This window comes from Amphibalanus amphitrite, unplaced genomic scaffold (genome assembly GCF_019059575.1).
Source record: "Amphibalanus amphitrite isolate SeventyFive unplaced genomic scaffold, NRLGWU_Aamphi_draft 000168F_arrow, whole genome shotgun sequence".
Lineage (NCBI taxonomy): Eukaryota > Metazoa > Arthropoda > Thecostraca > Balanomorpha > Balanidae > Amphibalanus > Amphibalanus amphitrite.
In genome coordinates this window covers 398,046-414,058 of record NW_024881663.1, presented here as the reverse complement: position 1 = coordinate 414,058, position 16,013 = coordinate 398,046, and the positions used below count along the sequence as shown (strand labels likewise).

Sequence of the window (16,013 nt, the reverse complement as noted above, 5' to 3'; positions counted from 1 at the left end):
TGGTCTGCCGTCCGTTTCTGTTGCTGGGAGCATGAACACGCCGGGAATAGCGCATCGGTCCCATGGCGCGTGCATCAATTGCCGTCATTGAATGTCTGTGTGACTGTCCCCAGAGGTCAGAGCCTGTCCCAGCGCCGTTTTTCTCTGTTAGCCTAAGATAAACGTTGTTTGATCTGCCGATTATTTGGAGGCAGTGGTCGTCTGAGGAAGAAGAGAGACGTAGCGAAATGTTTAAGTGGCATAGGTTTGTAGGGGGAATATCACCCGCTGCATTACCAACCACAAACAACAGGGGAAATTTCTAAACATTAGCCGTTTTCACGACGGGCTATCCGGTGAAAGCACCTAATTTGACCAAATCTGCACCTAATCTCTTTTACAGCAAATATCTTCATTTTATGAATTTATTTCAGTGTTTTAACTGCTCTCTGATAATATGATAAAGCAAGCATATAAGCAATTAGAGCAGCCCTAGCTGATACACTGAACCTAATTTGACCCAATCTGCACCTAATCTGCACCAGATGTGCACCAAACGTGTACCAGATGGCCGTCGTGAAAACGGCTATTATTGGCCAAGCGGAGATTATGGATAGGTACTTACATCAAGGTATATACCTCACTATGTAGGCAGAAATACGCGGCGTTTGATACGCATGGGTGCAGTGGAACGCTGTCCTGATAACTGTGATACACTATTAAAACTATATGTAGACATAAGCAGTTGTCGGTATAAATGTCCACACGTGTATGCTTGTTGACATTTCGTATCGACAGTTTCTCCAACTCATGTGCTGCTAGAGCCACTTAGCCACTATGTCTGGCAAGGCATGACAACCTTAGCGTTACGGGAACGCTCAATCTCGCCAGAATATGAGACTGGCTCAGTGTCTCATGAAATTGTAGTCAGTGTGATAAACGTCCACATATAGTCCTTGATAATGGCCCCACCCAATCGTAAACCTACGAACCGTCACAAGAGCCTATACACCAGGAGCTTACCCTAAATACACAGCTTACCGCGGTCAGATTAGGTGTGAACGACCTGCAAGAAAGACGAAGAACAGGTGTTCGCTTTTCTGTCGACGGTGTTGAAGAGGGATAAGAGGGACTGGCGCCAGAGTTGTCACATCGCTTTCATAAAAATGAATAAAAAACTTATTAAAAGCTTTGGAAAACAGTCCAATAACCAATCACCAATAAGGCTAAGAACTAGCAAGCTGTAAAATGGTGCATGGTGAATTTATATGAACAAAACAACTGATCCATCTTTTGCCGTATCGTTCCTCAATGGCAGTCTTTCACTGTATGTAAATACAGTGAAAGATGTCCCGTCGTTTATCGCTGCATGCCTCTCTTCTTCCCCCTCTCCCTCTTTCCTCTTCTCTCCCTCCCTCCCTCTCCCTCCTTCTCCCTCTCTCTCTCTCTCTCTCTCTCTCTCTCTCTCTCTCTCTCTCTCTCTCTCTCTCTCTCTCTCTCTCTTTCTCGTCTTGTTCCTCTTTCCCAAGGTGTGGCTTGATATCTGTCGTTGTCCCATCTCGCTGTCTTTTTTCTGCACAATGTGCCGTCTCTCGAAATTCCCTCCGCCCGTTCTCCCGTCTTCCGTTCCGTCTTCGTCTCCTCGTCTCTTGTATCCCGCCTGACATCTCCTGTCTCTCGCCTCATGTCTCCGCTTTCCTGTCTCCACTCTCCCGTCTCTGTCTTACCTCTCCTGACTCCCGTCTCCCAACTCCCTTCTCCCGTCTCCCAACTCCCTTCCCCGTCTCCCGTCTCCGCTCTGCCGTCTCTCGTCTCTCGTCTCCTGTCTCCCGTGCCTAGTCAAGCTCCCCGTCTTCAGTCTCCGCTCTCCGCTCTCCCGTCTCCCGTCTCCACTCTCCCGTCTCGCGTCTCTCGTCCCCTGTCTCCTATCTATAGTCACGTTCCCCGTCCCTCGTCTCCCGTCTCCCATCTCCCATCTCTCATCTCCCATCCTCGGTCTCCCATCTCCGCTCTCCCCCTCCACTCTCCCTACGCTCACGTTATTCCTGGACTCTCGTAGGCGGCGGCGGAGACCGGTGCGTGACCTCCACCATCGGCTCGGTCGAGACCAGTCGACTCCCTGTCAGTCCCTCGATTAGCGGCGCTCCACGCGCCGTGTGGGGCACACATGCACGAGGAGCTAATGGTGACCTGACGGCAGGAGCACGTGGAATAGAGGACGCGATGATACACATTACACACTAACACAGGCTGGAGGCGAAACTGGTGTGATGGTTATTTTATGGAATCTATAATCTTATACATATACCTTTGGGTGGGGTGGGTGAATTATCGAAAGGAGGGATAATCAACATACATAATAATAAGGCTCGCAAATTTTTGAAATATCAAGAGCCAAAGCTATCATTTGGGAGGTTTGATACTGAAGAGGTGCTTACCCTGCACGCAATGTCTTATTTTCCCTGCGTTTTTTTTTTCTTCTTTTTGTGGTGAGGGAGGCTTCTAGTGCGCTGCCGAATCATCGAAGTTCAATTAATACAAATCACTTAACCCGCGCCCTGCTGGGGGTCCTGGATTTCCACGCCCTGCTGGGGGGGGGGTGTTTGAACACACCCCCCCCCCCCTTGTAACTCGGCTCCTGGGCCACGTAGCGATACGCAGAAGGCGGCGTTCGAAAGAGCGTCAAAAATAATGACGAAATCACTTCGGTCAATTTTTTGGTCAGGTCAAAGGTCAGGTCACCAGAGGTCATTGAAGGCAAAATTTCGACGATTTCCAGGTCGAATGTCGAAAATTTCCAAGAAGCCAACGCATAACTCGGGAACCAATAGAGCTACAGCGCCGCGGAAAAGCGCATTCGATAGCCCTATTAACGCCCTTTCTGAGAAATTCTCTCAGATTTGACCTAACGTCAACGGTTTTGCCTGCAGGGGGCAAAAACTGCAAAAATAGCCGATTTTTTCGAAAACAGTTTTTCTGCAATAACTTTTGACCCAAGCCTTGTACGAGCTTACTTTTACCGGCATCGTGTTCCTCTCATTAAGACGCATCGAATGAACTATGACTTGACCTTGAAAGGTCAACTTGAAAATTTGACCTCAGGTCAAGGTCATGACCTGACCGGAAAGAGTCATGTTGCATATCAGTCGATCCGTATCTTCGAGCTGAACACATCTAAGGCGTTTTCATCGCTCTAGCGTGCCTCTACCAAAAGTTATTTGCGAAAAACTGTTAGATACCATTCGTGACCTAAGATGACCTCAGGGCATAAACAAGGGTCACGGACACCATTTTCAAGTTCAGTGTGTCTAAACCACTTGTAATTCGGTGTTTGGGAGTGTTTATAATGTCTTTCATCCAAAAAAGGCGCATTTCAATTTTCTCCCATTGACTTATAATTTGGGGAGGTCGCAAAATTGACCTGACCTTAGGTCATCGATATCAAGATTCTGAGATATACATTTTGTACATGCTATTGCTCTCAGCAGTCGCTGAAATTTTTAAAGCGATTGGTCACTCGGTGTAGCTATGACAGACATTGAAACTTTTTATGAGGTGAGGTCACTTCATGTGACCTGGTGACCTGACCTTGAATGACCTTGGTCTGAAATTTTCACAACATGTGTTACGTTAGAATAACATGTGTCACGTTAGAGTTGATGTATGATAAGGTGTACCAAAAACGGCGGCGCGGAGCGCCGCCGTTTTTGAGATATTCGCGAAAAACCACAAGGGGTTTTTGTTGGGGGGGGGGTGTTCAAACACCCCCCCCCCCCAGCAGGGCGCGGGTTAATGACTTAATAGATTCTTTTTTTCTTTTCTTTTTGCATCAAGTGTTATTTCAGCGTTTTCAAAGTGAAAGCGATCAATTGTGAATAATTTTTTGCCGGCATTTACGTACGCACAAAGCCTGAGGTCGATGAGAACGTCGCATGCCCTAGTTTCTCCGAATGTCGCGTCACGTTGAGCTGTGACCGCCTTCCTGAGCCCTTCGTTTCAAGCCTCAGTGACTTTTTTTCAGCTGGTCTTTGAAAACCAAATAGCCCCGCTGTGGCGCTGCGCTTTGATCTTATATTCATTGGCAGTAATGTGAGGTCCCGCGATGTTTAGTCGACTAAATGCTTGTCGGTCTGACACATTTCAGGCTCGCACAATTTAGCAAGCTCAGCTGGTATTATCGAATGGATTTCCAAATGTGTAGCCTAGAAATCTATAAACCTTATGGCTGCTGCATCAGGCATCATATTCCCGATCCCAGTAACTATTTTAGTTAAGCACTTTGCATTATTGGTTGTCTCCATTGAATCAATTGCCAGTGGTAGGGATATCTCCGTTATGCTTTACACCCGAGGTACATATAAGTGCTCTATGATCTTGGCACCAACATTATCCAACCTCCCGCTCACAGATGCTCCGGTGGTCAGTCTGACACTGGGCAGCTCTCTGGACCAGGACAGGATCAAGGAAGGCGACGATGTGTACTTCGAATGCAGCATCAGGGCCAACCCGCCCGTGTACAAAACCGAGTGGAGGCACAATGTAAGTACCTGTCACTCGGCAAGTAATTGGCCGAATGAGAATTATGGTATATACGGTGTCCATCGATGCTATAAAAAGTGTGGAGCTACATGATCACGTCTGCACTCAAATGATGCTTGCTATTCTGATTCCTATTGTGCAGTGAAACAATAATGTCACACAGTGTTCCACCCTGAAAAAGCGCGAGGAAATGAAGCCCATTAGCTCTCTGCCAGCCCAACACCATCCGTCATAATTAATTCAGGGGATGAGGTGGCTGGCACGACATCCCGACCATTTCTAAACGTGAAATGGATGGCGGCGCCTCAGGAAAAATAATGAGAGAATTAGTATTAATGAGGTATCGCGATTTTCTTGTATTAGGACTGATAATTTGATCTCGCTTGCTTAGGTTTGAAACAATCTCTTGCTATGTGCAGGGGCGTCGCCACGGCTCCCCAACTTGTACGGACACATTCTGTCAGCCGTAACACTCGTCAGAGGTGTAAACCCACGCGGGCCCGTGGAGGGCATTTTTCGTTCTCCTTCCCCCACCCCGGACGAAAAGTTGCGATAGCCCCCGAATGCCTAGGGGCTTCGGAAAAAATACAAACACATTTTTGATACCTACATTAGGGTAGATGGCAGGTCAGCGACCCCGAGCTGCGGCTTTTTCTGCAGAGTTCTTCAGCAAAGAAGGTGGTACCAACGCATTAGTCATATCAAGATGCGTCGAATGACATATAGTTAGGTTGTTTGAAACGGTCAAGTCTTATGTTGACCTCATGTGACCTCGAATGGCCTTTGGTTGACTTTTGCACATGATCAGTCTCATTTGCTGTATTTGAAGTCGCTGGTCACGATTTTGTCATTTTCTTTTGCTCTAAGCATTCATTTAGTTTAGTTAGAGCCTCAGCATGACAAAAGTCACAGAATTATTATGGCTGACGTATCAGTGAATTAGTCTATAGAATGATACAGAGTGTAACGAAATTATCCGCACACCTTTCTTTCCGCTGTAATTAAGAAACAAACAACCTGAGGTTGTTTCCCTTTGATGATGATATAGCAACCTTTCATAAGATCATATTTAGAAATGCCTAGAGCATTCCAGCTACTGGGTAAGCACAGTGGGTTTGATGTGGACCAACGCCGTATTAGCATGTGCCTACTGCCTACATACAGTTGCTCTGTCCTGGTGCCGGGCCGGGTGTCCCCTTATTCACCTCTTGCTGGACAAAAGTCCATAAGATCTCGATGGAATTAGGATGAAAACTATTTCCAAGCCGTAGTCCGTTAGTCCAGAAGGATAAGAGCTTCTCCCGGCGTCACTTCTCATTCTCCTACGGACTGATTTGTCTGACAGGATATTGCTCCGTTAATACTCGTCAGTCGTCACTGATGGTGGACTCTTCTGTCAATGGGTTCGTCAATGCACAGCTGGAACATCGCACGGCAGCTGAAAGCTGAATATGCTCCAGATATGGATCTCGGCCGTATGTTTAACGCCGGTGACGGCCGGGACGTTTGAGTTACTGGCAGCCAACACAAGGCCGCTTTGACGGTTCAAAGGACAATACAGCGCGAATAGCTGCCCATTTCACCGCACCATGCGTTTCTTATGTGTTCCTTCGACCAGTGGATGCGTCTTGGCGTGAGGCTAAAGGTGATGCACCGGCTATTTTCCCGTCAATTTCGTTGTCTTTTTCAGTTTGATGAGCAGAAGAACCAAGGTAAGGGGCGGATAGCGGTGGGTCATGATGTGGGCCCTCTTATCATCGGTCTTGAATTCAAGTCAATATGCGTTGGCAAAGGGTGGCTTTTGCGGTCGCAGCCGGGCTGAGTTCACCAATCAAGTCCCAGCTTATTACGCCTCAGGTAGATGTGCAGTTGGCTGCTGCTGATGTCCATGGAGCTGCTGGCAGACCAGCTTCAGGCTCATTGCCGCAATGCCACAAACATGCTTCCTGACACAAAAGGAGAGAGTGTGCTCCTTTCTGTCCATTGCCTTTGACGAAAACTAGCTATCAAGTGAACCTGTCGGTGACTCGACTAATTACTCAGAGTAAAAGTCATCTGGCAAAGGTAGGTCTTTGCTGAGTTGAGAGCCGATACAGGAGGCACTTATAGGGGAAGTTGGGGCAATGCCGGAGTTGGGGCAAAGCCGAAATTCGAGATATTTCTAAAACCGTACGACATGGATGCCACGTCTCAGTGATGCTCTGAAGCTTAAGTGACTACAATTATCGCATGTTTGTTACGAGTCGTCGTTTGGAATACTTCGGCTGTGAGGGCGCCAAAAGCGTTTTCAAGGTACGTTTCCCTTGTACTACATGCGCCTTTGAAGCTGCATTTCTTACCCATTATGCTACCGTTTGTCTGGCCAATTCGGTCAAGTAATCTTCAGCATGTCTTTGCATAAGTGTGTTGCCTATTTGAAATTTATACAGCACGTTTAAAAGTTATGGGCCTGCAAATGAAAGTATGGCTGGCTGGGGTAATGCCGAAAAAGTGCAATTACGCACGTTAAAGCACGCTACGTGGACTTTACTGCTGTAGAATAGCAACGCGTATTTTTAGTCAAACAAATTACACTTTCAGCCGGCAAAACGGCCTGTTACCTATAAGGGATGATTTACCTGGCATTTTCTTATTATATCACACAATTATAACTTCCAGTGTGCACCAAGCGTCCTCGAGCTCTTAAAACGCGTGTCAGCTTTGATGAATTTTGGATAAAGTTTGAGATAAATTGGCAAAACATCAATGTCGGCATTCCTCGTAGGTCATTTATCCCATTTTCGGCTTTCCCTGCAGTCCGGGGCAACGCCGAAAAAGTCAGTTCTTTGATATTTTTAGTTTTTGCGCTTAACGGTATGCGAATTCATCAAATGCGCCTGGTATGTTTGAAAGACAAAAGACTGGCCTCTCGAATGACGCCAACAAGAATAGCTTATGCTGTCTACCTTGCGTGCTACGGGCGTCAGAAAAAAAGTATTCGGCGTTCCCCCAACTTCCCCTATAGACAGTATTCCCGCTTCTAACATCAGAAAAGAAACTGTGCGAACAGATATGACTTACAAATATATGTCCGGATAATTTCGTTACGGAGCGAGCGAAGCGAGCGTAGTCTTTCCTTAGATTAACGGAAATTTCTGAGTATGAGCGGCCGGCCGGCCGGCCGGCCGGCCGGCCGGCCGTGGTCACGCTTTTGCGAGGCTTATATCTCAGCAACCACTTGACCGATTTACACGCGGTAATTTTTGTATGGTAGCTTCATTCCTTCTACCAAGTATTGGACTATTCCCGATGCATGTGGGTGACCCCCTATGCACGTGCCACGTGCAAAACGAAGAGGTGTCAGTTTTGTAATTGTTGCAATATCTCGGTAACTACTTGGCCGATTGCGCTGAAAGTTGGCATGTAGGTAGGCACCCACTAGGCACTGCATATACATGTGCCAGAGTTGGGGTGCTGCTGCACGTGCGCACGTGCAGGGGTCGTTTCCAGATCTCGAGAACGGCTGGACCGATTGCGCTCAAATTTGGTACACGGTTAGGGACCAGTTAGTAGGGTGCCGTGCACAAGTCAGTTGGGACCCATTTTGCACGTGCGCACGTGCAGGGTGCCGCTTCCAGATCTCGAGAACGGCTGGGCCGATTGTGCCCAAATTTGGCACATCGCTAGAGACCAGTTAGTAGGGTGCCGTGCACAAGTCAGTTGGAGGTACCCCCTCGCAATTTCGCACGTGCAAGGCCCACCCTCTCGCTCGCTCCGTTAGTCGCCCCTAAAGGCGTTATACTGGTTACACCCTAAATGCTAGTAGTAAATACTCTTGCGTGACATTGACTTTGGGGCTGCCTTGGATCGTAACTTTACCCACAAATAGGGGACTGATAAGCGTTAAGCTACTTCAAAACATGTGCAAAGACTGTCTTGCAGTCGTCGAAACTTGTACGGACATTCCGTACAAGTTTTCGGGCCTTCCAAAACTTGTACGGACACTGTCCGTAGTGTCCGTAGTGGTGGCGACGCCCATGGCTATGTGATTTTTGATTATTTATACACCACTCATCCTAAACGTTCCACCAACGGTTGCTAGGTAAAGTCTTTCTGAACTTTTTTATTAGGGAAAATGACAGTAAATTCTTTCAAAACTTGCCATAAACCCTTTTCCCGCTAACAAGTTTTGTAATTAAGGTAAATTAATACATAAGTGGATAGCCAACTACGAGTTGCCTAATGTGTGGCGTGGCACTCTATAGCGCCACGAGAAGTTGAAGAATTCTACGAGAAGTTGTAAGGAACCAAAACTTACGTAGACACGGTGGATCTTGTCTGAGTCGCTGTTCTTCCCAGAAAGAATGATAAAAGACTGGGACAGGGATAATATGCTCCCATCGACCACCCTGTGTTGAATGATGTGCTGGTCCGCATGGTGCTGCAGAGTGCAGACCATTTTGTAGGTAGTTGGTACTCCTTGCCTTGTGGACAAGTGCCTGCCTAGTCATACGGGCAAACAAACTTGTCACATGCAACTGACCAGCTTCAAGCTTTCCGCACTGTAAACTAATTCGCAAAACCTGTTTCTAGAACCGAGTCCTGCTGCACAGCGTGAGGGACAACATCATCATCAGCAACTACAGCTTGGTGCTGCAGGACGTCAAGCGCTTCAGCTCCGGCGTCTACCTGTGCGTCGGCAGCAACGCTGAAGGCAGCGTGGACAGCAATCCCGTGTTCCTTGACGTCAAATGTAAGTTGTGCTGGTCTGACGTGCGGCTACGTAGAACAGTTAAACTTCTAATGAGCTTTTACGTGTAATTCGGGTGCATTTTACATACACCCAAATATATTATATGCATTGTTCGTTGTCATAAAGCGCCACTCCGCATCGCAAGCCGGTCGGCCATTAAACAGTGCTAGCCGAACTGCTAATCTGACCATTTAAACCACTGCTGGATGAACTTTTCGATCGATATCTTGATTGGCTGGAGTTCGGATGTGGCCATATTGATGGCTGCCGCCCGGGCTGTTCACAACTCTGAGTTGAACTGCTGACCATTAGCCCTGCCGACATGGTCGTTCATTGATCGGCGGTTGGCCTCCGTAGTAAGTAGTAAGAACAGGCCGCTGCCAGATAAATCGATTGCACGGTAGCTGATGTATGCCGCCGTCACCCATTAGCCCGTGTTGAGATGTAGCCGTGACACATTGGAGTGTGGAGTACGGCCGACCCGCGCTGCCAGACTTCCCTCAGGAGCGGGGATCAGGGGGCGGGCCGGGCTCCGTCCGCGCCCGGCTGATTGATCAACTTCCCAGAGCCGGCCGCGGGCAGTCCAACTCACTAGGAGCTGCGGCCGTCATGGGGTCGCACGATTGACAGCTGACCGCCGCTGGGCTCCGGCAGAGACCGTGGGACGGCGCCCGTCATTGATCAGGTTGTAAATAGCTGCCCCGCGAGAGGTCACATCAAGCTCGTCCAGCTGATCCTCATCGATGCCCGTATGTGCAACAGGCAAACGGGGAGTGTAGGGAGAGAAGGAAGCATATGTAGTCGGCTGGATAGTTCCTTTAGAGACACTAACGTCCAGATCGAGCTCAAAGTTACATGTGACACGACTAATGGGATAAAGAGTTCGCAAAGAGAGAGAGAGAGCGAGAGAGAGAGAGAGAGAGAGAGAGAGAGAGAGAGAGAGAGAGAGAGAGAGAGAGAGAGAGAGAGAGAGAGACGAGTGCACTAGCGCATGCGGCTCCAAGACAGATGGATCCGACTATTTTAACGACGGAAATAGAAGTCATTTTTCACATGCCTAGATTCAACGTAGAAGTCTGAAATGTTCCAGCTAAAGCGAAGCGAGTTGGTTGAAATGAAGTAAACGAGAGATTGAATTACATTTTTGCTATACATTGTGATTCTGTTGCCAAATTGAGTATCATTAGGATATTGTTACGTTTCTTACGGGCATATACCTACGCAGCACGGGCCAATGGAAAGGCGTTCGATTTCTCGTTTTTTTTTCGTCAAGTCCAAGTCACCTACAAAGTGTAAAGCTATCGACCGAATGTGGTGCATCTGTTCTGCTTTCAACCGTTGCCATTCAATCACCATCGCCCCACTGTCAACCGACTCCCCACCATTGCCCAGCCGCCACTGCCAAATGCCCACTGTCCAGTCGTCACTGTCCAATGCCAACTGCCCAGTCACTGCTATTCAATGCCCACTGTCCAGTCGCTACTGTCCAGCCGCCAGTGCCTCTGTCCAGTGACCACTCCCACTTCACTGAACGTGACGTTGCTGACCAGGACCCCCCCCCCCCGTTCCCAGTCCCTCCCGTCTGCCAGCAAGGTCTTCAACACATTCACGGCGTCAGCAAGCGCGAGACGGCCTACGTGCAGTGCAGCGTCACGGCCAACCCTTCCGCCGGCGTGAGCTTCCACTGGACGTTCAACAACACGTCTGAGTGGCGGGAGCTGGACAGCCGCCTGGTGAACAGCAGTCAGACGCGCAGCACGCTCCGCTACCGGCCGCGCACCGAGATGGACTACGGCACCGTCTTCTGCTGGGCCACCAACGACATCGGACGCATGGCCAGGCCCTGCGTCTTCCACATCATCGCAGCAGGTCGGTAGCGAAGTCAACAGCAGAACGCCGATGCTAGACATCGTGGGTGTGGAATTAAGCAAATTTAAGTATTGATAAGCCTGCACATGAAAGCGCTTCTATTGTAGTGTGAGGACACACGTTTTCTTGAGTTCCCTTCATACATTTTGTTCGTATATGTACGATGCGTGTTGTTAGCATAAAATAATAGGTAATATTTTGCGCTGACAATGTATTGCCAGTAATTCTTCTTATCCGTGTGATCAACAAAAGCATCTGATTGGAATTTTGATGGCTAAGTTGCAGAATGGCTGCCATCTTCACACATCGTCCGTCCCTGCTCTGACACGTCTCGTCTTTCCGCGATAGGTCCTCCGGACCCACTCTTCAACTGCAGCCTCACTCAGCGGACGGCTACCGCTGTGACCGTCCGGTGCCTGGAGGCCTTCGACGGCGGTCTCGTGCAGCGTTTTCTGCTGGCCGTCTTCAGCTATGACGACCAGGTGGGTAGAACCTGCACATATTGTAGAGCGTGCAGAGACTGCATAGTTGTGCTCACCGCCGCGACAGATGTGAGGTGTGAGCGCCCACTACAGTAACACAACGAACCATTAAGTTCAAAAATTGTGTGGGAGGAGCATCAAAAGACCTCTCCCTGTGGTAGCCCTTTGATGTCAATTCTTCTGTGGGTGGAGGAGATCCATACTGGTTTGATAAGAGCTACACGCCGAATGCCGATGCCGATGCCGTGCCATGCCATTTTCAAAGGCGCCGGCGGATTGAAAATGACACCGCAGTGGTGTGTCATATCTTAAACAACGTTGTATTTCCATTGTTTCGTTTTATTACGTCAAAAAGTCTGACGTTGGTTGGCTTCAGCAGCAGTAAAAACCCTAGAACAAGGCGTATCGTTGAATACAACATATGAAGAATATGACGAATACAACGATACCGTTATATGAGCACAACGAATTGGTTGTCGTCAGCAGCAGTAAAAAACTTAGTGCAAGGTATATGGTTGAATGCAACATGTGAAGCATATGAAAGATCCAACAATATGCCTTGTACTAAGGCTTTTACTGCTGCTAAGCCAACTAAACACCGTGCTGTGCAATCCGCAGATTCTCGGCTACATCTGAGGTGAGTCATGATCACATTATAATTATTCATTCTTGCAGCTGGTGTACAACAAGACCTCGTCGCAGCCTGAGTGGCACGTGGAGGGTCTCGTCCCCACACAGCGGTACCGCATCCTGGCGCTGTCTGAGAACGACAAGGGCAGGAGCGCCACCGTGACCATCCCGATGAGCCCCCTTTCCGGTCCCGAGACGCACGTCGAAAAGGTTCAAGGTAAGGAGTGATGCAAGAATTACCCGCTCGAAGCAGTCAGCACGACTATCTTGTTTTAGGATAGAACAATATGAATAATAATGACAACACGCGGAGTGTTCTAAGCTTACGTTGCAAAAATATAGATTATCGTATCCCGTCGTCAAAAGCTAAATTGCCACTAAGAGTAGCATTCGCTATTGGCGCTGTCCTATGCCATTTATTTGTGGGACCTTACCTTACGCTGCTCAGCTGCAGGTTTATATCTGCATCTGTCCTTGCTCGTCAGACTTCACGCTGGCTGAGATGCAGCCGGGCCCGACAGCACGCTCCCCTCTCCTGGCCATCGCTCTCGGGGGGCTCGGCTCTGTTGCTCTCCTGCTGGCGGCCGCCGCCGTCGTGACCTTGACCCGGCGCAGAGGTCGCCGCCAGAGGTCTCTGCTGGCGCCGCGCGCTGCTTCCGCCACCCCACCGGACTCCGGCCGCAGCCCCGACCTCGTGCCTGATGCTACCGGTAAGCGCCGCCACGCTGCAGTCAATAGCTAGATCTATTGACGGCCAATGCCACCCCCATCTCAGGGATCCCTATCTATAGGGCTGGCTTTCAGCTTGATGTCAAGTAAGTACCGATTCTTACCGGAACGGGAGGTATAGGTATAGCTACATAAACCAAAGGTCAAGGTGAGTGATGACGCACCATCGGTAAAAAGATACGTATTTAGTTACTTAGCCCAAGCTGAGTTTTTCATAGAATGAATAATGCATACAGAAACAAAACGTTCGCGAGTAAGCTTCCTCTCTTGTATACGGAAGCGTTTGCTCGTAAAGGTTGAAGGACTCACATGCTTCCGTCTCATGCCGTGCCACCCTTACCGATTGATAGCCCAAGCAAGTTTCTGCCAGGAAGTTAGTTCCGATAGGCCTGTGTCGACACTTTAATCTCTGGTGTTACCCAACTTGGTTATGGTATATGTGCTGCCTGCTACTGAAAGCTGTCGCTGCCTGGCGCCTCAGGTGACTGCTCTGAACTCTGTCTTTGCCTGGGTCCCTATGAGCTTGGCCGAGACCTTCAGTCATTGATCGTCTCTTGCGACACAAGAGTTAGCACACCGCCTTCCGGTGGCTGTTCCTAGTCATGTAAGAGGATAGCTGGTGACCCAGGAGAGAACTCGCACCACTTCTGGTCTCTGATCAAAGTTTGAGTTGACCTTGTCGGTTCTGGTGACCCCGGTGCATGGGATGCTTTGCCGTGATGACCTTGTTAAAACTTTCTGCTCGTCTCATTTACATAAAGATGCCGCTGTTTAGGGTCACTGACTAAAATAGAAGCTAATACGGTATATAAACGGTAGATCCAATGCGACACATCCTCCGGCATAGTGACCCTGTGTGCAGCGTGCATTGACATTTGTCAACATCAACACGTTCGTCGGTACACACCTCGAAAATAATTGTTATAGTTCGTTTTTCTTAAGTTTGCCCCTCACTGTAAACGTCTTTTTGAACACAGCACGAGAATTGCTAGCTGAATTACTGAGAAAACTGGTTGGCGCACATTGTATTGGAGATATGAATAATATTTTCAAAATAAGTTCTGAACACCGACGATTTAACTTAATGTTAAACGCCGTGCAATTTATTAATTAGTTCAGACATAATTCCTGAGACGTCGTCTATCACTGTGGAGCTGTAGGTATGGGTAAATACGAGCTATGAGTCTGTGAAATAGTAAACAAATTTGATAAAATTGATCGTCTGTGAAATCTGGTGAAATCAATGTGCGCCAACCAGTTTTCTGAGTAATTCAGCTAGCAATTCTCGTGCTGTGTTCAAAAAGACGTTTACAGTGAGGGGCAAACTTAAGAAAATCGAACTATATCAACGTTTTTATCGATGAGCGCAAGTAACGTTAAAGCACATTTCTCTCCTCCACTTCCTCGCCCAGTGTCCTTAACCGTTGCACAGCCACCGTGATGTGTGACCTCTGCCGTCTGTTCCAGGTCCGGATCAGGAGGTGTACCGCATTCCTCCGGACATTCCAGCCCTACCGGCGGGCGCTCGGAGCGCGGCGGTGGCCGGCCAGCGCGTCAGGACGCCCCCAGACACCGACCACCTGCCGCTGAGGGTGTTTGTGCCGCACCATCACCAACTGTTCCATCACCATCACCACCATCACCATCACCAGCCGATCAGACCCGCCGCCGGCCATACGGTAAGAGGGGCAAGTGTAAACGTGCCATAGAGGCGAAAGACGACGCAAATACTCACCGGTTGAGCGAAGCAATGTGAAAGATTGCAATAACGGGCAAAGCATAAATTTGCAACAATACTTTAACCTGAGGTTGAAATAAGGCAAAACTGAAATAAACAAGTGTCATACACTAATAATTGCAAATAATTGTTGCAGGGAAGAATGAAAGCAGAATGGTTCCCGAATGCGATAATAAGATGCTCACGAAACTCGCCAGATAAATTCACAGTTGCATTACCTCGATTATTCTCTCACGTTGCAGGCTGGGCCATTCTGCTCTGCGACGCTGCCGCCTCCTCATCGAAGACTTCCTCCTCCCGGTTGGGCTCAGAGCGCGTGCGCAACACTGGACCGTCGCCGTGCATATGGGCCGCCGTCACAGCGCCTAGAGACCGGCCGACCGCCCGACTCCACCCACTCACACCTGATTGGTGCTCCGCACTACCAGCAGAGCGTGCTGATTGGCTACGGCCCCGAGCAGAGTGCGCTGATTGGCTACGGCCCCAACGAGAGCGCCCTCTGACCGGTCAAGGCCATTGGCCGAGCGGCTGTGGAGTGCTGCCATTGATCGGGAAATATCGATCGCTGTGTGATCAGTGATTGTTGTCAGAAATCATGCCTTCATGTGTCCTCGTTGCTCATGAACATTGAATAACAAACGACACTGAATATACTCAAGGAACAGATGAATGTTGTGATACATTTTTCAGTTTATTATATTTTATTGTGTGTGCCAATTGTTTGCTTATCGACGTTTATGTATAGGTGCGATATCGCCCCTACCTGCAAAAAGAATCACATGTTAATCATTTTATTTTTGTCTAGCCCCTTCATTACGAATGGTACCTTACCTTTTTATTTTTCAATGTATTTATTGTTTGCCGATTATCCCGCGCCCTGCTGGGGGGGGTGTTTCAACACCCCCCCTTGTGGTTTTTCGCAAATATCTCAAAAACGGCGGCGCTCCGCGCCGCCGTTTTTGGTACACCTTATCATACATCAATTCTACACATGTTGTGAAAATTTCAGACCAAGGTCATTCAAGGTCAGGTCACCAGGTCACTTGAAGTGACCTCACCTCATAAAAAGTTTCAATGTCTGTCATAGCTACACCGAGTGACCGATCGCTTTGAAACTTTCAGCGATTGCTAAGAGCAATAGCATGTACAAAATATATATCTCAGAATTTTGATATCGATGACCTAAGGTCAGGTCAATTTTGCGACCTCCCCATTATAAGTCAATGGGAGAAAATTGAAATGCGTCTCTTTTGGACAAAAGACATTATAAACACTCCCAAACACTGAATTACAAGTGGTTTAGACACACTGAACA

General features: G+C 48.5%; 2 protein-coding genes across 2 annotated transcripts in view; both read left to right on the top strand.

The window, feature by feature from the left end:
- Positions 1-12,237, top strand: part of LOC122383578 (hemicentin-1-like) — a 31,866-nt gene extending 19,629 nt beyond the window's left edge. The window contains exons 7-11 of the mRNA XM_043370128.1: positions 4,388-4,518; positions 9,091-9,250; positions 10,823-11,119; positions 11,468-11,601; positions 12,220-12,237. Of these exons, the coding sequence (XP_043226063.1) occupies positions 4,388-4,518; positions 9,091-9,250; positions 10,823-11,119; positions 11,468-11,601; positions 12,220-12,237 (740 nt within the window). The remainder of the gene's footprint in view (positions 1-4,387; positions 4,519-9,090; positions 9,251-10,822; positions 11,120-11,467; positions 11,602-12,219) is intronic.
- A 21-nt stretch (positions 12,238-12,258) lies between these two features.
- On the top strand, positions 12,259-15,365 carry LOC122383592 (SKI/DACH domain-containing protein 1-like). Its single transcript, XM_043370181.1, has 4 exons — positions 12,259-12,448; positions 12,717-12,941; positions 14,428-14,639; positions 14,941-15,365. Exons 1-4 carry the CDS (start codon positions 12,403-12,405, stop codon positions 15,199-15,201), a joined length of 744 nt encoding a protein of 247 aa, XP_043226116.1. The 5' UTR covers positions 12,259-12,402; the 3' UTR covers positions 15,202-15,365.
- Positions 15,366-16,013: the final 648 nt, after the last annotated feature.

Bases quoted from the DNA above. Each gene is read 5' to 3' on its own strand.
- LOC122383592 (XM_043370181.1), top strand. From the start codon at position 12,403: ATGAGCCCCCTTTCCGGTCCCGAGACGCACGTCGAAAAGGTTCAAG. The intron at 12,449-12,716 runs GTAAGGAGTGAT...CTTGCTCGTCAG, and splicing joins GCACGTCGAAAAGGTTCAAG to ACTTCACGCTGGCTGAGATG. The intron at 14,640-14,940 runs GTAAGAGGGGCA...CTCACGTTGCAG, and splicing joins GACCCGCCGCCGGCCATACG to GCTGGGCCATTCTGCTCTGC.